This window comes from Azolla caroliniana, unplaced genomic scaffold (assembly GCF_043228905.1).
Source record: "Azolla caroliniana isolate FFs.n. ecotype wild unplaced genomic scaffold, voAzoCaro1.0.p SCAF_1, whole genome shotgun sequence".
NCBI classification, from domain to species: Eukaryota; Viridiplantae; Streptophyta; class Polypodiopsida; order Salviniales; family Salviniaceae; genus Azolla; species Azolla caroliniana.
The window spans coordinates 23,535,699-23,563,517 of NW_028230436.1; the positions used below are offsets into that span (position 1 = coordinate 23,535,699).

Below are 27,819 nucleotides of genomic sequence, written 5' to 3' on the forward strand. Positions count from 1 at the left end.
TGTAGAAAGAAATGAAATCATATTTACAACAATGGCTTGAAGATTCTGGATCAGAAGCTGATAGAATCTGAACAGTATACATTGTCCTGATTACAGGAGCAATTGACACTGACAGTGCTGGCAGAGATCATGGGGAAGATATCATACAGGGAGATGAGTCATACTTGGAACTGCGTGGCTTGATAACATTTCGGACCAGAAGTCAATGGAATTTGAACATGACATGATACTCATGGCAAGAGCAATTACAGCATTTTACCAAGTACAAGATAAAAGGCTGTATGCCAAAAGGTGATAGCTTTATCTAGGCACCAAGACCTCGAAAATATGGACCCATTGAATTATAGGCATTTTTAAGCTGATGCTAGTGGCTCAGGTTCTGTTTGTGGTGATAAAAATGTGGAGCAACTTCCATAAGCCATGAAGATTCAATTACAGTGATATCACGCACATAGTGGCGCTCTGTAACAAGATTTGAGTGGTATACTATCCACTTTGGTTGGGTTCTGCATATTAAGAATAATGCAATTTATCAACATCATCTTTACCATAGGCATGGACAGGTATATATTGACAAAGAATCACCTGAACAGAACAGAGGAAGGATGAATGAAAACCTCTTCACCATCTCTAACTCTTTGATAACATCCCTGTTCAGCTGTCATTGCCTAACAGATGATATATGAAAAGACTTTAAATTATAGTAGGTAACAATAAAGTTGAAGGTTACAGAATTCAGTCATGCAACTACCTTCAAGCGACATGCATGTGAAAAAAATCCGGTGGTGATAGCTTTCCGAATCACCTATTAAGAACAACTATACATCTTAAATTTTTTTTAAATATCGAAAACTTTATTAATGTATATAGAGGTGACTTTTGACCACCTCAATGTCTTTGTCGCATGACTTCACATTAAGTCCAAGCCGTTGGAGTAATCTGCTAAGTTGCGATCTAATGTCTTCCACTTTTTTCTGTTGAAATTGTAATTAACTGGGGAATAACTAAAACGAGAATAATCTGTGCAAACAGCTACAAAAGATGTACTTACAATAGCCTGATAATTTATGAGATTCTTATGGCACCACTGGGGAGACTTCTGAGCTCGTAGATATGCCTCAAATATGTTCAGGTAGGAGATATGGTCACCCTGAAACATAAGACCTGACAATGAGACACAAACCACAATTCGACCTAATTGCATAACCCAAATGTTGAGCAATAACAAATCAGTGGTGAAACGCAGAAATACCCAAATGTTGAGCAATAACAAATCAGTTTTTCTTTATTTTCTGAGACGCCCTTAAATTTGTATTATTTCCCCTAAACCCCCATGTCCAATCCCTGTAATTTGACCATATACCACTCAAATAACACATGATTTGGAAACAGGAGATGGTCTAACCATGTAACTGTTCAAATCACAAGTGTAATTGCTTGAAATAAAGAAAACTTGGGTGCATTTGGAAAATGAAGAAAAACTTTCCTGAGATTTTCTGTAACATTTAATAGTTTGGCATTGCTAGTGAAAATGAACATACCTCTGATGCGGCAAACCGGAATCTACATTCATCCAACTCTTTCTGTCGACCTCTACTAGGAACCCAGATGGACTGCATTCAAGTTCATAATTGAGAAAAAATATTTTTTGGAAGTAAACCCAAGATATGGTATTACCTGAACTGAGAGTGTTGCAGCAATTGTGATCATCTCTGAAGAGCAACCAAGTGCACAAGATGCAACCAGTGTCCTTCCCAGCATTGGATGCTGCATTCAAATTATAGAAACCCAAACATCTGATCCAATGATTACAATATTGAAAGCATGCAATATAAAAATCAAACATCCAAAATCTTATAGTCAAAATTAGTGTGAGGATCGTGATATTGCATGGAAGAAATTTCTTGAATAGTTCTATCCGATATGTATCAGTAGGAAAACCTTTTGAAAGCGTATCCTCCCTCTGCCATCTAGTTATGGCAACCCTTACCTTTCCATAAAACTATCCTGGTACTGTTGCATCCTTTACCTTTCCATAAAACTATCCTGGTAGTGATGCATCTTTTACCTTTCCATAGAACTACCTTGGTACTGATGTATCAATGCCGATTGTAGCTGCATCTGTAATGTTGTGTTCAGAACAGAGTAATGATGACAAGAGAATAGAAAATACTAGAAAATCCTTCATCTAAAAAAAGTTCATGGGAATTTCAAGAAATCAAAGTTTTTGTATGCATTTAATTAAAATAAATCATGGCTTTATAAACCAACAGGACCACATATGTGTTCACTACTAGCATAAGAAAAGTAAATACCTTATATGGGGAGAGTGGCTAATGGATACAAACAATACCCTACTATGTCGTAGACAATTCATTTCAAGGCAGAGATGACATTCTGTATTCATGTATTTATAATCGTGGCTTTATAACCAAAGAGGACACTTGTGTTCATTATTAGCATAAGAAAAGTGAATTCTTTGTACCAGGAGAGTGGCTAACAGATAAAAGCAATACCCTAATACATCATAGGCCAATTCCTTTCAAAGCAGAGACAATCTTCAGCATGAATACACTAGAAAGACCCCACTGCACAATTTTCAGTTGCTTCTACTTCTTATTCAAGTTGAAAATGGAGCACTCCCAAATTATTGGTCATGGAAAGGCCAAACCCATTTGGCTGCCTCATCAGCCCCATACTCAGAAAATGGTAATTCTCATATCTATGCTTGAATAAATAAGTATCACGATGCATAGTTCCACTTGCAGCTAGGTTTTGATTGTATTCCAGAATCGTATTCTTACTAAGGGTATTTCTGCTGTATGGAATCCAATTGGTGATGTCAGTTTGGCATCTGAATCAATAGCACCAACAGCATACAAAGTTTCGAGAGCTCGAATCATTGCCTCTGGTGGTGGAGATGATAACCAATCAAAGCGCATGATGTTGTCTATACCTAATGCCTTTAGCTGAAAGAAAGGCCACCAATTATAAGGATATTCTTCAACATATATTTCTAATAGTTAAAAAAATTGTATATTTACCTGCAAAATAGTTGATGTCAAACTTGATCTCTGAATCTCTGGGACACTTTCTGCTCTCATTACATTGTTAAATGCCTCTTCTGTATACAGCCTATCATGTAATAGTAGATTACCAATTATTGGAACCTCATTGGCTGTGGTGTACTGGTGAGGCATTGATTTACACATCTATGTTAAATCCATCTAAAAATATATGCACATGCTACTCTTTCTATGAGCTAATCCTGTTTTGTCTAAAGAAAACATGAAAGAAAGTATGTTTAAATTGTAGCGCAGAAATTGTGATCTGCGCTCAAAGAAAAATACTTAACAAGTAAGCATTCAAATCGATATTATTTACTTTACAGAAAATTTTAATCCAAACAAAGAATGCTTTAGTGCAAAACACCAACAAAATACATGCCTGAAGCATGTTCCAGGCCGAATACGTCCTGCTCTTCCTGCTCGCTGCTTTGCAGATGCTTTTGATATAGGTGCTGTTATTAATGCCTCAACGTCTTTGATCTGTAGGCAGAATTGCAATCATGCTAAAAAATTCTGATGTTTAAAATTCAAAATAATTGTTGGAAAATATGCTGTGTTTCTCTTACTGGATTATAAAAGCGCTGCTTGGAAAAACCACTATCAATCACATAAACGATTCCCTGAGAAAAAGAAGTCTAACCATGAGATATGTTCCCAGTACTCTCTCCTAGTGAAGTCGCTGTAGGAGTAGTATCTTACCTCAAGAGTTAGTGACGTCTCAGCAATGTTTGTGGCAACAATTACCTTTCTCTTGCCCCTTGGAGTGGGACTGACAGCAAGTTCCTAGAATGTAATCAGAAAAAACCTAAGATCAAATACAATTCCAATAAGATCAGACAACAAGCATCACAGTGTGTAGTACCTGGTCTGATCGAGACAAGCCTGCATAAAGAGGAACAACCAAAAGACCTGCAGTGATTTTTCAGGATGCTAATCTTCAGTACCAAGAGATTTTCCTTACCTTTGTTAGAATAAGTTGAATATTTACCATCCGAAAGACTTTCATTTTCGTATTGCATCAACTCAATAGCCTCATCAACCTCATCTTGTCCCGTCAGAAAAACTAATATGTCACCTTGGGATTCCTACCCAAACAAATGAAATGTTAACACGCTGAAAATGGAGACAAACAGTGTTGGTATGCTAAAATACAAGAATGGTTGCAATTCACATGGAATAAATATAAATACACCACCCTGGTTCCCATATGGTTTGGGTTGTTATGGCATGACCTTAATTAGTCCCGTGGTAGTTTGTACCGTAGTATTCTACACACGAGGATAAATTGTGAGGCTTAACTGAGAGTGTAAAGAAGGGAGGATTGCTTTTAATCCTAGGGATTGAGACAACCCATAAGGGCTAAGTGTGAATTTGCATGGCTATAAATATGAGTCGTTTGGATCAGCACCCTTCTTTCTCTCTCTTTTCTTATCTATCTACCTTATATTTCCTTGTCTTATGCTTACATTTGGAATAACCTCTACCAAGAGGAAAAGAATAAGGTGGTTCACACTGATATCATTAAATCAGTAGTGAAAGAACATGGATCAACACCACCACCGCTCTTGGTAGAAAGAAAGATGTATTAACATCTTTTAAGAGCCCAAATTGCCCATAAGACCAAACATGAGATTACACCTTTGAGAATAGCAAACCAAAATAAACATATTTAAGTAAAAAAGTAAATAGAATTAGAATTAGAACATGACTAAGAATCTCGTAATTTATACATGTTTTAAAAAGATCTCTAGCATAGGTCGATAGACGCCCCTGAAGTGAGTGAAGCACCCTAAACCCAAAACCCTTATAGCAGCCCATTTTCTACCCAGAAATGTTGTGGGGCTATCCATGTTATTTTGTTTTCCAACTTGATTATATCAGTTCAGATCACTCTCTTCTTTTCCGCTTTGGTCATGTTTATATTGGAGGGGCAGTATGCATTTATGTTTATGCCATAGTTGGGTTTCAGTATGGAGCCATCATCTAGTGCTCCATACTCAAGCAGATGGTTTACAGTTCAGAAGAAGATGGTCAACTTCGTTTCATCCAAGACATGCAATCGGTGAATCAAGTAACTATTTGGAATTCTGGAGTTGATCCATTGGAGTTCATGGAGATGTTTGCAGGAAAAACAATCTACTCTATGGCAGATCTTTACTCAGGCTATGACCTGTTTCAGCTCGCAATCAGAAGTAGAGACATTACATCTATAAGAACCCCTATTGGATTGGTTCAGATGTGTACATTACGACAGGGAGCAACCAACTCCGTTGCACACATGATGAAGGGATGCATAACATACTCTGTGATTTCATTCCTCAGATCACTATGCTTTTCTGGGATGATATTCTATAAACGGATGTTAGGGAAGAGTAAAAGATGAAGAACTAGATGAGCAGGTGTCGAAAAAAGAGATCACATCAGAGATTGTGAAAAGATTGTGATAGGGGAAAGTTAAATTCCAATGAGGCGCAAAAGTTAAATTCCAACAGCATTCCAAGCATGCAAAGGGCAACCAAAGGATTGGCCGAAGGTTCTACTTTATGCTCTGCTGGGCAGACAGGACAACCCACAGCTCAGTGACAGGATACATGCCAATAGAGCTGATGACAGGCCAAAAGCCGGTAATGGCAACAGAAGCTAAAGAAAAACAGGAAAAACAGACATAGAGAAATGAATAGAAAAGCTAAAGAAAACGCAGATCCATAATAAACTCAGGTTTGACAGGATTAAGAGGATAAGTCCAAGGAAAATCCACAAAGGAGACTGGTGTTGGTAATGGATTTTACAAATATAAGGTAGACGTGTGTGAACACCCTAGATAGGGACACTCATGTGAAAAGTATTTAGAGTTAGTCACATTTTTGTTATCAAGGTTATATAAAGCCATAATGTATTTCTAAACAAGGGAAAATAGATTCATAACCAACATAGCACCAACAAAAATTTGCCAAGAGATGGTTTAGGCCATATAAGGTTAGGAAAGGCACAGATAAAGCAGCCTACTACTTCAACGAACTCAACAGGACAGAAGTTTGAATCCTAATCACATGGAAAAGGATAAATCTATTCAAGCAAAGGGAATCTATAGAGACAGAATTAGAGGAGGAAGAAGAGGCAGAAGATTCGGATAACTAGGATGAGGATATATGAGTATTGAAATCCAAGGAATGAACTTTGCACCAGTCTGCAAGTTTAGAGGGAGTGGATTCCGTGAAGTATTTATTTCACAAATGGAAAGTCTAATTAAAAGAAGAAATATTTGACTAAGATACTTTAGCTCTATAGGTGCAACGGTTTGAATCTCCAATATGTGATACAAACATTGCATATTGAATGTGTATGTTATGTCCACATTGAAACCTTCTAAAGTCTATTGAAAGACTCAATAGACACAAAAATTAAATGCATGCCGACCATCTGGCAATATATGTGCCAGCATGTGAATTACATGCAAAGAATCTTTTGAGAAATATATATAAACTCTCAAGACAATTGAAAAGGGAGGAGAAAACTGGGAAATTAATCACCGGGTTTAAGAAGCGCTATAGACTTTACTATTGCAAGTTGTATTTGAGCTTTTCAATATTTAGGAATAGGGTTTCACAACTCTATATTGTACTTATATAGCTATTAATATAAGCAATCTTGATTTTTCAATACTACCTATTGAGCGGTTTATGTATCAACCCCAAAATACCACTTGGTACAAAGATGGACTGCTATAAGACACACTTCTTACACACATCGGAGGATGGATTCATCATCAGGCCACCTTATATGGGCATACATCTATCCTATGCGCTGCGTAGTGTGATAGGGCAGCCGCGAGCGTCATCACATGAGTTACAAATTGAGGTAGGCAGATATACACGACTACCTCTACAAGAGAGAATTTGCCAATTGTGTCATCAAAGGAGTGGAATCTGAAGAACACTATGTTTGTCACTGTAGTGTCTTTTATGAAATCAGAGGGAGATACCATTGCCTCTTTAAACTATGATGATATATTAAGAGGGGATGAAGACTTGAGTGTCACACTAAAGAGAACACCTAGAAGATTATGTGTATGCCTTATTCACACATTGAGACTAGGTGCTTCAGAGTATGAATTTCCCTCCTTAGGAAGGAGACACACATCAAGATAACTTTTGTACTTAGCTCCCATGGATCAATATTGGCCTCTCTATGGACGCTAAAAATATCTTAAGGGAAATTTCTTTAGAGAGAAAAATGTCTCATGAAAACAACACCAATCTGCATGATGTTTCTCCTAATAATCTACATTATAGATTATTTACGATAAACATTGTAGTCTATCCTTTTTCTGGAAAATCAAGATAGCATACTCCATGTGTCCTACCAGTTTATGTATGGAGAGGACTGTTGATACTGCTGCCCTCACATAATCACTAACTGGTTCATCCATATAAAATATCTGCACTGTAAAGCTTTTTCCCTAAAAGGAGATTCCACAAGAACAAACAGATTATGAGTATCCTTGAAGTTACCTTGAAAACGTTAAGAATGCCACTATTCCTTACCTCAATTGACATTATTGCAGGTCTCTTGCTTGGGAAACTCTCTGTGTCTGTCTGTGATCTCTTTTCAGAGCTACAAAACATGATTTAAGGCATGAGTTAACTCTCCCAAAACAAAATAAGTGAATTTTAATTATTTTGATTATAACAAGCTATATTCTAGATTAAGATAAAGGAGATGTGTCACACACCAAAACCCTAAACCTGTGTAAAGATTAGATAGACAATAATTTGAAACTCCAAACTAGTAGGAACTGCAATCATTACTTATAGTTTTCAATCTATAACAAATTTATTTTTAACTTTTTATAATTTGCAGACATGGCTTATACTTTATTCCATAAACCCACCAATATCAATCTTTATAAAATTTAACTATTATATACATTTACCACAAAAAATTAATTATTGCTATATACTAGATTAAGATAAAGGCGATGTGTCACACCCCAAAACCCTAAATCCTGTGTAAGGATTAGATAGACAATAATTTGAAACTCCAAACTAGTGGGAACTGCAATCATTACTTATAGTTTTCAATCTATAACAAATTTATTTTTAACTTTTTATAATTTGCAGACATAGCTTATACTTTATTCCATAAACCCACCAACATCAATCTTTATGACATTTAACTATATACATTTACCACAAAAATTAATTATTGCTTGTACTTATTGCATAAACCCCCCAAAAGAATCTTCATCAGATTTAATGAATCTTTATCAGATTTAATGATATGAAATTACTTCAAAGGAAAATTAGTAGTATGAGACCATTTAATCTGACTACTCAAAGAAATGTGAATTTACAACAGCAGAATAGACTTGCAACAAAAGAACTCGTCAAACAATTTGTTTCTTTTCACATTTTCCATTTTAGCTGGAATGTGTTCCACAGTGAAGTTGATAACTCATACTGGGCAGTAGGTGCATTTGTGAGTAAATAGGTTGCATTGCTAGATTCTCATAGTCCATGCTTAGATTGACACAGATAAAATTCAAGGCCTTCAACACAAAGCATAGTTGTCTTCTCCTGTAAACAACTTACAATAATGTAATTTTTGTTCATGCACAATCTAGGCCTTTACAAAACTCACCTTGTGTCAAAAAAGGATGCTATTGATCTTGCCTCTAAAGTGGCTGAAGCAACAATAATACGAAGTTCAGGACGACGTCGTTGGACCTGTTGTAACATAATTCCCAAAAGTTACAATCACGCACATGAATGAAAACTGGACGATAGAGAGAGATAGCCAACTAACCTTTTTTAGGAGACCTAAAAGTATGTCTGTACTGATGCTTCTTTCATGAGCTTCATCTACCATAATAACACTACAAATAAAGACAGACTTCCATACACAAATTCAAAATTTGCACAGCATTGAAATTGAATCACATTGCAATAAAGTTGAATACGACAGCTCAAAAAAGTTACTGCTACCCTTATTATCCCTCAAAGCTAAAATGCAACCTTAGAAACATCCAACCTCACTAAGCATAGCTGAATTTAGAAACATGCATGTCTAGATGGATTAATTAAGAACTCAGCACTCGCTTGAGGTGATCAGTAAAAGACTGGACTATAGCATCCTAGTGCTAAAGTCGTGTAAAATAAGCATATCCCGCAGTAAGATTACATAAAGGCCAGATTTATGGTTCTCTTGGGGCATTTACGGAAAGTATTGAAGACATAGTAGATGAGGAAAGAAAGAAAAACACCAATGTATCTTGGCACCCTTTTAATGACTTTTCCATGCTTAAAACTTGTATTTCTTAGTTGTGTTATTAATAAGATTTCCAGGAATCTTTTATGCATATTCAGAAAAATTATACCTGTATTTCATCAATAAAGGATCCTCCATCATTTCTCGCAGCAGTACACCATCTGTCAAGTATTTTATCTTCGTAACACCCTTAGCAGCAAAAACATATATCAACTTAGAGAAGTCCATTCAATAAATACAGAAATTCTGACAAAGAACAAGAGGAAATGCTTCAACAGGAAGCTCATATATAATAAGGTCCCAAAAATTAAAATTCCTCATTAAAAAGACATATGCTTTAAACTTTAGGTCCAAGCTTCTAAGCTCTTGAGATGTTAAAAATTATCAAAAAATCAGATATTTACAACAGCAAAATACACAACAAAACTCATGGCGCCTATAGAAGATTGTGAAATTGTTTAAATTAAAAAGATACACTAACAATATCAAAAAGAAATTGGATAGAAGAGGAAATGATGTCAAAGCCTCCAAGTAGTTGAGAATTGTAGGGTTATAGGAAAGGCTTGATGGTCATAAATTGTGAGAATGTGTGGTTTGTAAAAAGTCGTGAGAAGTCACATGCATAGCTGTACACACCTAATGTATAGAAGGAAATCCTTGGAAACATCATCACTTGAAAATACAATGCTCTAAGATTCCTTCCACGCGATCTGTTCTGCCCCACAAACGGTGTAGAATCTTGGTCCAACAAACCACTCATTGGAATTTCATGGATTCATGAACCACATCCGCTTAATCATCAAAATTTATCCTCAACGTTATCCCAGGCAGGTCAGTCTCCTCAGCACTCTCTTTACAGGCCCAGCTCATGATTGTTTACCATGTGGGCAGAGATTTCCTCATTGATTCCTCATCGCTTCACCAGAATTTTAAGTTTGGATGAGTCCAATAAACGTTGGACTTTAGTAACCAAACCCTATAACCTACAACCATGCATGGTTGCCTCCATGATTGAACTAATATACATGTGTTGTAACATTGATCAAACGTTTTTACATATAGGGTCATTTATACTCCAGATTCCACTCTAACATAGCGCATACAGTCAGCTTTGCTCATCGCGTCTAAATTTTCCCAAGAATAACATCAATGCATAACAGCTTCCTAATATCAAAATCAAGCTTTTCCAAATATTCCTGGATAAGTAGGCCTAACCCTACCATCTTATGGTAAAAAACTGGTTGATCTCTTAACATCCGAATTTCTACAGTTTACCTATATAGTGATGGCTCTGTTTGAAGCCTTGAGAACTTTTTAAGATCAACCTTCAAGGCATCTACAATCTCATTTGCATCAAGCCTGGAGATAAGTGGAAGACCACTTTATGCATACGTTCTGGGCATTTTGAGTATGCAATAATGTCGTTTAACTCACATAATGATTAAAGCTACTTTTTGAGAAAGCATGGATCAGTTCATTGTGGTTTATCTACACATCCTAATTTGTTCACGAACTCAAGAAGTCACAATTAACATAGCCACCTCATCCTCTCCAAACACCACAAGCACGAACCCTACACCAAACTAGAACTGTGATTTTGATCAAACTTCAACAGAATTTCAGGTATGTGGTCTATCTTACAGCATCACCAAGGACAAGAACAAGGTCACTACAATTTGGGCCTCAGAAGCTTCGATCCACATGACGTTTGTCTGATCCTTCTTGGACTTCACAAAATTCTATCTAATGTTCATCAGGGACTACTCAACCATTGTAACACCCACTTTATCTGCAAGAATCACCCCTTTCTTTGAGGTTTTGAACCACACTTGCATTTGAGACTCTCAAGAGAACTTCCACCTCAGTTCCTATCTTCCTTCATCTTGAACCATCAAAACCCTTTGTTGTGGAAGAAGATGCATCACACTCTACCCTTGGCCCGATCCTATCCCAGGATGACGATCATGGTATCTAACACCCATCACGTCTACTCTCAGAAATTCACCCCTCCAGAGATCAGTTAACCAATGTATGGTAAGGAGCTGGCCACTATAATTTGTGTTCAAGCATGGCATCCTTACTTAGCTGGAGCCTAACACCACATCATGGTTGTGACAAACCATCAAAACCAAGCATGACACAAGGGCAAAGCCGAGCACTGCCGGATCATCTCCTCAATTATCAAGGTTGAAGATAAGGTTTGGCTTCTATGTCACAACAACCCACCCTTGTGCCAAGTTGAGTTACAAGTGATTGGACCATTTCTGAATCACGGAGTAAATTGACACAGTAGCTTTCAGACTCAATTTTCCCATGCACCTCTGCATCTACGGTGTATGCTTTCAGGTTGGACTAGAACCCCTTTTTTAGACACTAGCATTGATCTACTCAAGATAGCAACCTCAAGCAAACATATGCCTGGACACTATAACCTCATTAGGGACTTTGCAATGCAACCTTACAATTTATAGCATTACAATCCTTCACTCGTTCATGATCGTGACAAGAGGAATGTGCAAAGAGGGAAAAGAAAATTAATTTTTGGAGAAGTAAAAGGGAGAACAATAAAATAAGGCACGAGATATTCAACACAATTTCAGTATGATGACACAAACAAAAGAGGGTGAGACATACCAATGTAGTCACATCCTCAAAGCGAATTGAATAGCCTACTTCTTGCCCCAGTTTCGTATTCATTTCCTCTGCCACTCGAGCTGCAACCGTCTGGATTAAATTTCCAACAATAGCCCACATAATCAGAATAAGGAGACAACAAACCAGACTACTCTTGAATTCAAAGATATACCTGGACTGCTATCCGCCTTGGCTGGGTGCACGCAATTAATCTCCCTCCTTCAGCCCATCCAGCATCTACTAAATACTGCCCATATGAATGGCATGATTATGTAGTCACAACTAGTTCACAAATTAAGCACCACTAAAAGAAATTTTCAAATTTCAGTAGAAACTGTAACAGGCAGAAAAGAGAATTAGTTTCACATTGTTTGTGAACAAGCATCTCAAATTACTTAAAACCTGTAAAGAATCCAGAGTGATTCTGTGCAGCAGAAGGACTGTGCATGTGTATATGCACATGAGACAAGAGAGAGAATGAGAGATGGAGGGAGGGAGAGAGCTCTAGACAAGAAACTGTATATTACATCCAACAGTAACAAAGTTACAAAAGGTTGGTTTAAATACCAACTGATCTAGGGCAAGTGCCTTTTCTACTAATGACAAATCCAGCCTACTATGATGTCCACTAGCTAGTGTGAACATTGTCTCTGTGGGATGTTGAGTTCGATTCTCAACACGCCCCTTCGAACACAACTTTCGGATGTCAAAAGATTGTTTTGGTTCAGTCTTCGAAATACTTCAATTCGGTTGAATTGGTTTTGATTTCGGTTTTCGACACGGCTTACCATTTCGATTGTCGATTCTCCCCCTCAATCAGTTTTTGGCACGGCTTTGATCAACTGATCGGTTACAATTCAGCATCGGTTGCTATTGTACTCCCCCTCAAGCACGGTTGGTCGGTGATTGAGAGACCAAGGTTCGTTGCGAACTGCCGCCGCTTATCGATCCTGAGGGCTTTTGTGAAGATGTCAACAACCTGGAGGTTCATGCTGATATGTTGTAAATCGATATCACCAACCTGAACATGTTTGAGAATAAAGTGATAGTGCACTTCAATGCGTTTAGTCCGCGCGTGGAATACCGGGTTCCGAGCGAGGTAGATGCTGCTCACGTTGTCGCAGAAGAGGCGAATTGGATCCGTGATGGGAACGCCCAGATCCTTCATGATGCGTTTGAGCCAAACTGCTTCACACGCGGCAAGATACTGCCGCGCCCCTGTATTTGGCCTCCGTGCTCGACAGTGCGACTGTCGGTTGTTTCTTGCTGCTCCAAGAAATCGCTCCGCTGCCGAGGGAGAAGACAAATCCAGAAGTGGATCGTCTATCAGCCTTATAACCGTCCAATCTGCGTTCGTGTACCCTTCAAGTCGAATAAGCGTATTCGACTTATACATGATGTCGTAATCCATCGTCGTACTGACAAACCAAAGTATCCTCTTAGCGCAATCAAGATGATCATTCCGTGGGTTCTGCATGAATTGGCTAAGTATGCCGACCAAATAGTTGAGATCAGGTCATGTGATGGTTAGATAGATTAGGCTGCCGATCAGTTGTCAATAGTGAGTCGGCTCGCACTCGGCTGTGCCCGAATTGACATCAACCTTGAGATTTCGGTCAAGAGGGGTAGACACAGGTTTGCACTCGGTCATTCCGAACTTGTAGAGTAAGTTGAGAACATAGTGCCGTTGAGTGATCAATATCCCGACTGGTGTCCGAATTACTTCGATACCAAGGAAGTAATGGAGCTCGTGCATATCTTTCATTTCGAATCTGCCAGATAGGAGTGATTTTACCTTATTAATCTCAACGAGATCCTTTCCTCCGATGACTAGATCATCCACGTACAAGATGATGACAATTGGGTTGTTCGACTCATTTCGGATGTACAGGGAGTTGTCCGATTTCGACATTCGAAAGCCAATTTGATGAAGATACTGAGTGATCTTCGAATGTCAAGCATGCGGTGCTTGCTTAAGGCCGTAGAGTGGCTTCTTTAGTCTACATACTGCTTTCGAATGTTTTTTTTATTCGAAACCAGGGGGTTGAATCAGGAACACCTCCTCTTCTAATTCGCCCTGAAGAAAGGCGTTCTTGACGTCCATTTGGTGGAGATGCCACCCTTTCGCAGCTGCGAGTGTAATTACGGTCCGCACAATCGTCATCTTTGCCACCAGGGCAAAGGTCTCCTCATAATCGACTCCGTGCGTTATTGCGTATCGTTTTGCGACGAGTCGTGCTTTGAAGCGACTTACTGAGCCGTCAGCATTGTATTTGACCTGATAGATCCATCTACAACCAATTGCTTTCCTGTGAGGTGAATGGGGAACAAGATCCCATGTCTCGTTTTTGCACAAGGCCAACATTTCTTCATTCATCGCGGGTCCTTCAACGCTTTGGAAAATGTTTCCGGCTCTCGGACAGTTGCTACCTTCATTATAAAGGCGTAATGATACGTCATGTACTCATCGTAGCCGAATCGTCTTACGGGGTTCTTTTTGTTGGGAATAAAGGGCCATCGTGCCTTTTATTAGTGCATGAGTGTGAACGCACATTTTTGACTTATATATACATAATATCTAAAAACCAAAAAAGTGGTACACTCTTTGTACCCAAGACAGTGTGCATCTCTCTCTCTCTCTCCCCCTTTGTCTCTCACTCAAACATTCTCCCTTTGTTTTTGACCTAAACCCTCATCCTCGTGTTGCCTTCAAACTGGTATCAGAGCAAGGTTTAGGGTTTTTTGTATAACAGATCACGTTTTTCTGCAAAACAAGTCTTTTTTTCTGCAAAGTAGATCACGTTTTTCTACAGAACAAGTCTTTTTTTTTGCAGAGTAGATCACGTTTTTCTGCAGAACAGATCTTTTTTTTTCTTCAGAGCAAGTCACGTTTTCTGCAAAGCAAGTCCCTTTTCTACAGAGCAGGTTTGGTCCTCCGTTTGGGCTAAGAAATCATGACTAGCAACAGTGATAGTAGCCACCTTATGCACATAACTTTGGAAAAAGCAGTGCTACAACATCCTACTGCAAAAGAAGCATGCAAAGCCTATTAAAGTCAAAGAGATAAAGCCTACAGATATGGACCAAGATGATTGGCAAGAGTTGAACGAGCTTGTACACTCAACTATTGAGTTGTCGATTTCTAATGCCTTGTTGTTTAATATTGAAGGTTTAGATTGTGCCTATTCTATATGGACCTGACTAGAGGAACTGTATGCCCAAAAGACGGTAGCTAGCAAAGTTTACTGGCTTAAGAAACTTATGGATTTGAGCATGATAGGCACACCCATGTCAACTCACCTGAGTGAGTTCAATTCCATTTTCAACCAGCTGGTTGCCTTGAAATTCATCATTGATGATGAGTTTAAGGCCACGTTTTTACTTTGCACCTTGCCAAAAAGTTGGGATACTTTCAGGACTATAAGCAGTTCAAATGCGATGCTTCTTTATGCCGATGTAGAGAGTTCTCTACTTATGGAAGAGATGAGTCAGCAAAACAATGCATCCAATAAGTCCTCTAGTACGTTGCATATGAGGGGTAGGTCACAACTGAGAGGCAAATCTGATAGTTACGGCCGTAGTAAATCACGTGGTAGAGATGTAGAATGCCATCACTGTCGCAAAAGGGTCACTTTAAACGTGATTGTTTCAAATGGAAGAAAGAGAAAGGAAAGGGCAAGAAGATAAATGATTGCATTGAAGAAAAGAGACATTCAACCGAGGAAAGGCAATACTAAAATTGAAGAGGTGAATGTAGTCACTCATGATAGTGACAGTGGAAATGATGTACTCTTTGTCTCATCATGCCATAGAGAACATGTTTTACTTGCAGATACGGATGGTGTCATGCACACTTGGATACTCGATTCCGGTGCTTCTTTTCACCTCACCCCTCATCGTGAGTGGTTTTCAGATTACACTGGGGGTCGACATGGTGTTGTCCATCTTGGGGACAACTATGCATGTGAAATTGCAGGTATTGGCACTATGCAATTACAGTTTCAGCATGGTTCTGTTTTCACACTTCAGCATGTACGGCAGTACCTCAGCGCAAGAAGAGCTTGATTAGCACAGGACAGCTATATGACAATGGATTTCACACCACCTTTGGTGATGGGAAATGGAAGATTTGTAAGGGATCTAGAGTTATTGCCAAGGGTAGTAAAAGTGATACTTTGTATCCTCTCCATGTATCTAGTGTGAGTGACCATGTTGTTGCTATAACCGAGCAGCCAAGTGTTTCTTTGTGGCATGGTCGGTTGGGACATATGAGTGAAACTGGTATGAAAATACTTTCTCATTTGGGTTACTTGCCATGTCTTCGTTATGCTGATTTTGAACATTGTGATCATTGCATTTATGATAAACATGTAAAAACATCTCATAAAAAGTCTCTTTTGCAGAAGTCTTCCCAGCTTGAGTTAGTACATTCAGATGTATGTCAAATGCCAGGGCTATCATTAGGGGGAAAGAAATAATTAGTCACTTTTGTCGATGATGCTATACGGAAGGTATGGGTTTACCCTATTCGTACCAAGGATGAAGTGCTCGTCAAGTTTCGAACATTCTTGGCATTAGTTGAGAATCAAATTGATAAGACACTTAAGTTTCTTCGCTCTGACAATGGTGGGGAATATGTGTCCAAGGCTTTTCAAGCATTTTGTGATGGCAAAGGGATAAAGAGGGAACTCACTGCCCCTTATAATCCACCCCAAAATGGAGTTGCAGAGCGTATGAATCGGACTATTCAAGATAGGGTCCGTACTATGTTGTCTCATGCTGCGTTATGCCATGGTTTTTGGGCAGAGGCTGTTATGACAGCTGTTCACTTGATTAATTGGTCACCTAACAAGTCTTTGGGAGGGGGAATACCCCAAGAAGCGCGGTCGGGCAAGCCACCTTCATATGCTCACTTGAGAGTGTTTGGCTGTGAGGCCTTTGTGCACATTCTTAAAGAAGAACGCAACAAACTTGAGCCAAAGTCCTGCAAATGTATTTTCCTAGGATATGGTGACGAGGGTGAAATGGGGTATAGATTGTGGGATCCCGAGAAAAGAAAAATAGTACGTAGCAATGATGTCATCTTCCGGGAAAATCGCATGCATAATCAACCCGAAAAGACTGAGGAAGTATGTAGGGTTGTATTCCGAGAAGAAATACCTTTTAGACAGGGAAATGTGCCCGCTGTACAGCAGCAAACACCTGCTGTAAACTTACCAGCAAATGCAGAAAATGAGGTTGGAAATGATCAGCCAGCCTTTGCCAATAATGATGAGCCACCAAATGTGCAGGAACGGCTAGAACAGCAAGCTGTTAATGCTGATTTGCTGGCTGAAATGCCTGGACAGCAAGTTGAAAATGATGATTTGCAGGCTCAACAGCTACCGAACAATGAGCATTGGGTTAGGAGATCGTCTAGAGTTACTAGACAGCCTGACAGATTTGTTCCTGATGCAAACACTGTGGCTGATTATGTCATGGTGACTGATTGTGGCGAACCGTCTTGCTTCAAGGAAGCAATGGACAAACAGGACAATAAGAAATGGTATAAAGCCATGTTGTCAGAGATGGAATCTCTTGAGGAAAATGACACTTGGGATTTGGTGCAGTTGCCTAAAGGGCAGAAAACACTTCCATGCAAATGGGTTTATAGAATGAAGGTCATTTCTGATTCCTCGCCAAAGTACAACGCAAGATTGGTTGCAAAAGGATACAAGCAGGAATATGGAGTTGATTTTGATGAGATCTTCTCGCCTGTAGTCTAGATGACTACATTAAGAATCATTTTGGGCTTAGTTGCAGCTGAAGATATGGAGCTCATACAGATGGATGTGAAGACTGCCTTTTTACATCGCGATCTGCATGAAGACATATATATGCAGCAGCCTTAAGGTTTTCTGGCTAAAGACAGAGAAGATGGTTTGTAAGCTCAAAAGGAGTTTGTATGGGTTGAAACAAGCACCAAGAGAATGGTATCATAAATTTGATGCATTTATGCAGTCTTGAGGTTTTCGTAGAAGTCAAGTGGACCACTGCTTGTAAACCAAGAAGGCAAGAGATGGCAGCCTGATTATCTTGGTTTTGTATGTTGATGATATGTTGATTGCTGGCAAGGATGTTCATGCCTTGAATTCATTGAAGCAAAGCCTTCATGGCAGCTTTGATATGAAGGATCTTGGTGATGCAAATCACATCCTTGGCATGTGAATACTCCAAAACCGGTTGAAAGGGGTACTCTTTCTATCTCAGCAGGAGTATATCTCTAAGGTTTTGCAGCGTTTCAATATGGTGGGGGGAAAACAATTGGGGTTCCATTGCCTCCATATTTGAAACTCAGTGCAAAAGACAGCCCTACATCTGATGATGAGAAGGCTGAAATGGCTAAGGTTCCATATGCTTCAGTCGTTGGCAGTTTGATATATGTGATGGTTGCTACACACCCTGATATTGCTTTTGCAGTGGGAGTGGTTAGTAGGTACATGGCAAATCCCGGCAAAAAGCATTGGGAAGCAGTGAAAGGTATTATGAGATACCTCAAAGGCACAAAGGACTTGTGCATTTGCTTTGGAAAGCAAAAGGCATCTGTCGTTGGTTTTACGGATGCGGACTATGCTGGTCACGCAAACTGCAGGAATTCTACTTCTGGGTATGTGTTTACTTTCACAGGAGGAGTAGTCTCTTGGATCTCCAAACTACAAAAGTGTGTTGCATTCTCTACTACAAAGGCGGAGTATGTTGCTGCCACTGAGGCATGCAAAGAGGCTTTATGGCTTTCATATCTAGTGATAGATCTTGGCATTACAGAGTTACCTATTCTTCATTGTGATAGCCAGAGTGCTATCATGCTAGGACGGAATCCCGTCTTTCATGCAAAGACGAAGCACATACATGTGAAGCATCACTTCATTAGAGATGTACTTGACAACAAGAACATTGAGCTTGTCAAAGTACATACAAATCCAAACATGTGATAAATCCGGCTTCTTTCCAAAACCCTCTCGTGAGGGGTTACGTCGTGTACCCCAGAGGTTGTACACTTGTTCATGAGATATACGGCCGTGTTCGCCGCTTATGCCCAGTACAATTTCGGCAGGTTCTTCTCATTCATCATTGCCCATGCAACCTCTACTATGTGCCGATTCTTCCGTTCGGCTACACCATTTTGCTGAGGTGTATGTCGACACGAGAGTTCTCATCAAATTTCTTCCTTTCGGAGATACGTCGTAAATTCGTCCGAGAAATACTCCTTTCCTCCATCTGTTCGAAGGCTCGTACGTGCCGACCCGAGGCTTTTTCGACTCCATTTTTAAACTTTTGGAAGTGTTCGACCACTTCGCTCTTCTACCGCATAGGGTAGATCCAGATGTGCCTGGAGAAGTCGTCAATGAACGTGACATAGTAGTGGCAACCTCCGAATGTTGCGATCTGGGTTGGTCCCCACACATCTGAATGTACTACATCCAGGATCCCTTTACTCATATTCCTCTTTTTGGGGAACGGATGTCGGTGTTGTTTTCCGAATTGGCACGCCTCGCATATGCCCGTAATCTCTTTCTCAGCAAATGTCGGGAGACCGATTACGACTCCTTTCGATTGCATGTTCTGGAGCTTTTGGAGATTGATGTGGTTGATTCTCTTGTGCCACAGTTTCAAGTCTGTTTCGACTTTGAGGCCTTTTGTGAACATAGCCGATTTCACCTCCTCTGATTCGAGGATGAACATTCGGCCTTCTTGGCGACCATGCGCTATGACTTGATCGTCCTTTTCGATGAAGCACCCTTCATTATTGAATCGTACTTGCATAGCTTGTTCGACAATTTGGCCGACCGAGACCAGGTTTTTCGTGATAGTTGGGACATGCAAGACGTTCTTGAGGTAGGTTTGTTTGCCGCCATTTCCGAATGGAACATTTCCGACATGCAGAATTGGGTGAGTCGTATCATCTCCGGTTTCAACATAGCCAGGTTGATCGAGCTTTCGTAATTCTCGAAACCAATCTTCATGGGACGTCATGGGATTGGATGCTCCCAAGTCGACAAACCATATGCTATCTGAAGAAGAGGTGCTAGTTGGGGCCTGTGCCGACATCGAATGTGCTTCATGCCTCATTACGAACATCCCGCCACGATCATCGTAATCGGAATTCGAAGCGTAGTTTGTGAGTTGTCAACTAGTCAAAGCTGAGTCTCGTATCTTTTTTCTTCATAGTGGCCGTGTTTTCCACAGTACCCGCATTCGATTGGGTTGTTACGATTGCTCGGTCCGGCGGGGTGGCTGCCATTGGTGGGGTGGTTCCTGTCCTGTTGCCATTGGTGGGAGTTACGCTCTTGGGTCGGACGACCGTGTCGGCCTCGTCCGAACCGACCTCTATTTCCACGGCCAAATCCTCTTCTATCATCCGACTGTGAGTAGAGCATCTGACCATCAAGCACATTGTTCCTTTGTCAAACGTGATTTTCTTCAACCAACAGAATCGATTGAAGGTCAAAAAAGGAGGGAGGGTTCTCCCTTGGAAGAATGGCCGATCTGATCGTGCCGAATCGAGGTGCCAAGCCGCCGAGCCATATTTGCACCATTTCGTCGTCATCAATGACGACATGAATCGAATCACAGCCAAATCCTCTTCTATCATCCGATTGTGAGTAGAGCATCTGACCATCAAGCACATTGTTCCTTTGTCAAACGTGATTTTCTTCAACCAACAAAATCAATTGAAGGTCGAAAAAGGAGGGAGGGTTCTCCCTTGGAAGAATGGCCAATCTAATCGTGCCGAATCAAGGTGCCAAGCCGCCGAGCCATATTTGCACCATTTCGTCATCAATGACGACATTAATCGAATCGAGGTGCCAAGCCGCCGAGCCATATTTGCACCATTTCGTCATCATCGATGATGACGTTAATCAAACCGAAGGCATCGCACAGTTCCTTGATCTTCAAGGCTTAGCCAGTGATTGACATATCCCTCTGTTGCACGTTGTTTAGCTCCTGTCAAAGTTGGAGCTTTCGTTTGTCAGCAAAAATCTTCTTGAGATTTCCCCAAGCTTCTTTCGGCGTTTTCGACTCTCGAATATAGTCGAGCATGTGGTCAGGAATGCATGACACAAGGCAGTACAACACACGGCTCATGGCCTACTCCCATGCTAGGTAGTCGACGTGTGTCGGGTTGGGTTGCGTGAGTTCCCTCGATGTAGCTCCAGTAACCTTGTCCAACAAGGTACTGATGCATCTTGTACTCACAAGATGTGAAGTTTGTTCTATCGAGCTTCTCGGTGGGAAGAGTGCTTCCCATCTGGCTGTTCATTGTCGAACTTCTTCTACCCTTGATGAGAGCTTGAGCACAACACACGTAAAGGCGATGGGCTTGGATCAAGCTACCACACACGCGTGATACCATGTAAAGAATCAAGAGTGATTTTGTGCAGCGGAAGGATTGTGTGTGTATGTGCACGTGAGACAAGAGAGAGAATGAGAGATAGATAGATAGATAGATAGATTATATTATCGTCTTCGGAGGTCAAATATGACCTATGAGACCAAAAATATTACATTTCACGTGATACGTGTGAAATTGAGTAGGGACTCGAGATGTTCAAGAACTTTACCAATGAATGTTGCAATCGAGAGTGCACATTGTGGCTGTGAGAGGAATTCATGCAAGGATTGGGATCGATCGAAGAGATGTGGAAAGCATGGTCAAATATGATCAAAGGCAGAGAGAGCATTATATCAAAGTGTGATACTCAAATTGGCGAACTTGTTTAGGGCAAAGTGTGCATAACCGACCACTCTCATAACTTGTGCCCCAACGCCATGTCTCACATCGCAATGCATGTGAGCTAAGGCGCATGGAAACAATGGTTCGAATGGCAAATAACAATATGGGCTCTAACATGTATCGATGTGTACGATTTCCCCGTTCAGCAAAGAATATGGTTTTGTGGCTAGGTGCAACATCTGTAGTATAATGTGTGAAGCGTGAGCCTCCACATTTGTCCCATGTCATTATACATTGGCGTTGCAAAAAGGCCTCATTTACGAAGGAATTAATGATGCATCATGAAGCAAGTGTCTCACATCCCATCTACCAAACCATTTTTCTATATCTTGCATCCAACCGGAACACAAAATTTTGCTTTTATGTGTCTTTTGGATCTTTTTGCTTGCTTCCCATGCAATTCTAGGAAGTCGATGTAAGGGACTTTGTTGAACCTTAAGCATGTATTCAACAACCCTTTCCATGGCCATGATCTCAATGGGAAGCGATCCCATCTCAAGGAGGAGGGTGTAGGGTGTTTGTTTCTTAACTTGTAGAAACTTTGTAAGAAAATGTTTTTGAACATTTTCAAACTCTTTCCACATAGATTTAGGGATATTACCGCCCCATACTTCCACCCCCTAGAGAAGAAACGGTGTCACCAAAGTGTCGAAAAGATATTTCTTGAGGACCCAACACTTAATATCTCCAAGATTGCATATGTTCTCAAATGCATAGAGAGAGCTCTAGACAAGAAACTGTATATTACATCCAACAGTAACTAAGTTACAAAAGGTTGGTTTAAATACCAACCGATCTAGGGCAAGTGCCGTTTCTACTAATGACAAATCTAGCCTACTATGATGTCCACTAGCTAGTGTGAACATTGTCTCTGTGGGAAGTTGAGTTTGATTCTCAACAAAACCTATTCAATATAGATATCAAACACATTAAGGCTTAATAACTCTATAACTATATATATCGAATAGAATAGAATAGTCTACAAAATATTTTTTATCATTCACAAGGAGGCCAATTTTGACCTACAGGACCAAATAAACATATGCTCTTTTTTGTGACTCCCTAAGACGGGAGACTTAATAATCTGTAGTAAAAACTCATTATGTAAATAATGGACGCACATTTGTGCTCAAGCTTTTTTTGGGGGATTTGAGTATGAAACCTAAATTATCATGCCCTCCTAACAAGTCATCATATTTCTAGCGCATTACCTTATATGTTGAGCATGCGAGAAATAAGAGATAGACATCCTCCACTAGATTTTAATTGCATACCTTGCATACTCTTCACATTAAGGTGATGATGCCCTAATGCTACCTCAACACCTAAGTTCTGTGTTGAGGCTCTCCAAGAGTCGAGGCTCATGGGGGTAGTAAGATGTGGTTGGATATGTTCTAACATTTTTACCTTGTATTGGCGCCAAATAGGGGTTTATGTTTGCAATGTAATAGTCCAATTTTGACATTTCAGCATCTTGCTACTTTATCTTGAGTGCCTCTAATGAAGATCACATACTTCATAGCATCACTTGAGAACTCCAATAGATATTTTACTCCCCATCTTTTAAACCATTTCATAATGTCTCAAATGTGAAGGTAGTTATGGAGAATGGTGTGTTCATAGTAACTGTCCCCAAGACTACACCACCGAAGCTCAAATTTGTTGTCCGCACTATCAACATTTCTTGGATTTAAACAAATGGGAACACCAACAGTCGTTTCTAATTACATCCTACAGCATTAGGATCGGGTAGTACTTGGCGCATTGCCTATCCTATAAATTATAAGTCATCCAAACTCATGCTCATTACTTCTTGTCATGCTTTTGTAATTATGTCATGGATAGTTTAGTTTCCTTGCTATGGTTCCTCTTTGTCTCTATCAACTAGAATGTTTGTGGTAGTTGACTTAGTTGTAAAAAAAATTGCAGAAGTTGAAATTAAATCATGTGTCGTCCTTTCTGTATCTTTTACATTTGTCCTTTTGACATTTCCAAAACTTTGTACATTTCAAATGTAGCATCCGAATTGAGTTTCTTATTGTTCTGTGAAAACGTTTGGAATACAGAATCCACACCTTGACGCTCAAGATCCCATAATGAGTGAATATTTTTGCTAGTCAAATTCTTCGATTTATGAAAGACAATCAAATACCGTCCTTGTGTCAACTATAAACAATGCGGACTAGCGATTGGCAGATGTTATCAATTAAATAGCATATCCAAATTTGTAGTCTCTTGACTATTGATAGTCTTTGCGCACAGAAGGAAATGTGTCATCTAAGTGAACCGATCCACAATAGTGAGAATGGCATCAAAACCTTTGAAAGATGGAAGTTCCGAAATGAAATCCAAAGAGAGAGAATCACTTGAACAATTGGGTGTCAGGACACTTTAACCAACCAATAACATGCATCACGATTATGAATGTAGCTCAAATTAGCCTTTTGTATCTTGCATCCTATTATCCATGCATGTTTTGACGATGTGTTTAAGCATATTCTTCGCTTTTTGTTATATACTTGTATACTCTTGGCATGGCTAGTACCTCTATGGGCTGAGCACTTGTTTTTAATAGCATGACAAAGGTCGGATGTTGAGGATTTTACCCCCAATTGTCTACAAAAGACTTCTCTCTATTTCATGTCATGCACTAAGTGAAATAGTATCGCCCCATGCCTCCACTCAATAAAGCAACACTTAAGACCACCATAACATTGAATAACATCAATCTCACTTCACATCCTTGAGTATCACTTTGGTTGCATTGATTCTCAAACATATAACTATTCCAACCCACTTGAGGTCTAGATTCAAAGCATACATTCCACTTATCTGTCTATGGGACATCATACCAAGATATTTGAAGCTTTACGATTGTATTGGTTCTCCCTTGTATGTTAAAGTGGGATAGAGTCTTGGTTCTAATGCCTTTATTGCCATCATTTTTGTTTTGTCCACATTAACAATTAGCCCGCTGATGTGATAGAATGTTTCAAGTACACCAAGTATTGCATATCATCCAAAGTATATGACAATAAAATAACATCATCAAAATATAGGAGTAAAAAAAATAGGCTGCTACATGAGTTTTGGGCCATCCAACCTTTCTTCTTTTGCGGCCTTGTTAATTACTCTTTCGAGTTTATTGATGCATATCAAACATATGAAGACATAATAATCTCTATAGGTATCATATAATAGAACTTGTAAACAAAACATCGCTTTCACATATCAATATAAAAGTGATGGTGATAATAGCAAACTTCTAGGCAGGACTACACCTTGATAAATTAACAATATAAAAAGTTTAACCTATTTACTTTAATTCAAGCTTTGTTAGGTAAAATCATTAAAAAGAGGAAAAACTCTACCCCCACGTTTTTCTTTATTTCAACAAATGCCACTTAAGTTTTTGTGTTTTCCCCAAATACCCTTGATCAACTCTGAAAGAGGAATTATATGGTTGATTAGACACTTTTTCTCTGTTTTATGCGCTATTTGAGCAATTATGTATATGGTTAATTCATCACCTTTATCTCTCTTTTGGGATTTATCTAAGGTCATTTGGGGAGAAACAATCTGGATATTTCAGGGTTTTCCCCTTTAAAATAATCAAGCTTTGTTAGTTAAAATCATAAAAATAATTAAACTTCGTTTGTTTAGAGGTTATATCATAAAAATATTTAAATTCTGTTAATTAAATCATAAAAAGTGAAAAACTTAAAGCTATTCTATTTAAATTATAAAAGGGCTTCCTTCATTTATAATTATAATAAATATTAAACTTTGTTAGTCTAGATTCATAAAGTATATAAAACAAGCAACAAAACTTAGTACTTACTTGAGGAATCTGAGTGGTTTTACCACTTCCGGTTTCTCCCATGATAATGGTGGTGGCATGGTTTTCCACCAAGTAAAGAAGAGACGAACGATGCTTGTAAGCAGGAAGGCGTTGTCTCTGCTTCTCCATAGCCATATAACCAGAGGAGCTGAAGGAAAAAAGGAAAGAGGAAAAGCAAAAACATTTTCAAATACTGTGGGTGTTTTGGATATAATATAACCTGAAAAAAGAAATAGGGATGTGTGTGTGCACGTATGCACGCGTGTATACGTATATGTATATGTACGTAAACTGTATTATTTTACACATTATCCCTGTACTTGAAAGGTATGCATGTATGCATAAACCTACAGATATATACAAACATACATGTAAAAGTACTTGCATATACAACATGTATACATAAACAAGACGAAAGGAGGTAGGTACTTACTAGTTTGAGGAGGGAGTGAAGAACGAAAATACATCGTCTTCATCTGTTAATAGCGGGGCAGGCTTCTCTGAGCCTGGTTTCCAGAACTGCGCCATAGCCAAAGAAACAGAACAAACGCAGCTTGAACAATTGGCTCGAAGAAGAATTCAGACTTCTTCTTCTTCTTCTTCTTCTTCTTCTTCTTTCGGACTGTTCTTCTTTTTTTAGTTAAAAAAAAACCTTCCAAACAATAACCTTTATTAAAAATACTCTTTTAAGTGTGTAAACTCTAAACTCTAGGTTTGATTTTAATGTTTTAACTTTTTAAGTTAAAACTAAATTTTTTACTAACCTTTTTTTGACAAACAAATAACCTTTTTTCGAAACAAAAAACCTTTTCCCTGCACTTATTTGTAAAAACATTAATACAATATTTATTTTATGTATTTCATTATCTTTGTGAGGTAGTTATGTTAATTTGTGTATTTTTATGTACCTTTTATAGTAACGACATGTATAACAATGTAACATTATACATAGGAATGCACTATTTGCCCCCCCCAAATAGCGCCCCCTCCCCCAAATAAAGATACTCGCAAAAGACAAACAGGGACTCGTCTAATGGATTGCCCATTCTTCGTTAGAGCAAACTTCTCGAAGAAAATGGGATAGTGGACTATTAAAAAGGCTGCTATTACGCACAACCATCCTATCTCGGTGGTATATCAATGGCTCATAGACTAACTGAAACAGAAAAAGCCATTGTTCGAGACATGGCAAATGTTGGAACTAGTGCGGCTTCAACTCTGGTCTACTTGAGAGAAAAAACCGGAAATCAATGGACCACCAGGAAAGAAATCTACAACGAAAAAGTGGTTGCAAGAGCCGAGTTTCTTGACGAGCGCTTGCCAATTCAAGCGTTGTACGATGAGATCTCCACTGGCGACTTTATCTTCAATGTCAAGGTGAACTCGAACAGCTCAATCAATGGCCTTTTCTTTTGTCATCAGAAGTCGGCAGATCTTGCCAGATGGTTCAATGTGGTATTTGTCATGGACTGCACCTTCAAAACGAATAGATTTGGCATGTCGTTGCTCAACATCGTTGGAATTACGGCCACAAATAGCACGTTCAATGTTGGATTTGCGTTCATATGCAACGAGACGGAACCCATGTATGTTTGGGCATTACAATTATTTGAATTTGTGACAAAGCCATCAGTAGTTGTAACTGATCGAGAACTTGCCTTGATGACTGCAATTGCTATCGTGTTCCCTTCTACAAAGAATTTGTTTTGCATCTGGCATGTCAACAAAAACGTTCTGGCCTATGCAACGATGAAGTTTGCAAGCACCGACGACACAAACGCCTATATGGACGACTGGAACCGGCTTCTATACTCTTCCAACAAGCTAGATTTTGAGGCTAACTGGGCCACGTTTCAAACGAAATGGCGACCAAGTCATGATGCGCTGGTGTTGTATGTATACGAGACTTGGTTGATTCACAAAGACAAGATTGTACGTTATTGGACTAGTCGCTTCCCCCACTTTGGAATGACCAGCACCTCTCGTAGTGAAGGCAACCATTATGTCGTCAAGAGGGTTTTAGGCATTGTAAATAACGATTTGCTCACTGTATTCAAGAAAATTTGTTTACTACTGGACACACAGCTGACAGAATTGAACACCAAAATGGAGTCTGACAAGTCTACACAGGCACATCAACATGCACTCGAGTTCATGAGGCCGCTAGTAAAGAAGATATCCAAACACACATTAGACAAGTTACTAGAGCAGTATAAGAAAGTTATTGACAACGA

At 39.3% G+C, this 27,819-nt stretch overlaps 1 protein-coding gene across 1 annotated transcript; it reads right to left on the minus strand.

Annotated features, from left to right (window-relative positions):
- LOC147869192 (RNA helicase family protein) lies at nt 1-26,200 on the minus strand. The gene is made up of 23 exons (XM_087327197.1): nt 26,019-26,200; nt 25,586-25,733; nt 12,142-12,216; nt 11,970-12,059; nt 9,445-9,524; nt 8,874-8,943; nt 8,709-8,794; nt 7,613-7,682; nt 7,432-7,527; nt 4,057-4,153; nt 3,931-3,977; nt 3,768-3,851; nt 3,635-3,688; nt 3,448-3,548; nt 3,045-3,135; nt 2,805-2,969; nt 1,678-1,767; nt 1,542-1,613; nt 1,052-1,150; nt 888-974; nt 752-805; nt 586-668; nt 1-506 (listed from the first exon to the last, which is right to left on the minus strand). The coding sequence occupies exons 1-23, from the start codon at nt 26,111-26,113 to the stop codon at nt 365-367; spliced, it is 2,076 nt and encodes a 691-aa protein (XP_087183323.1). The 5' UTR covers nt 26,114-26,200; the 3' UTR covers nt 1-364.
- Between the last annotated feature and the right edge of the window lie 1,619 nt (nt 26,201-27,819).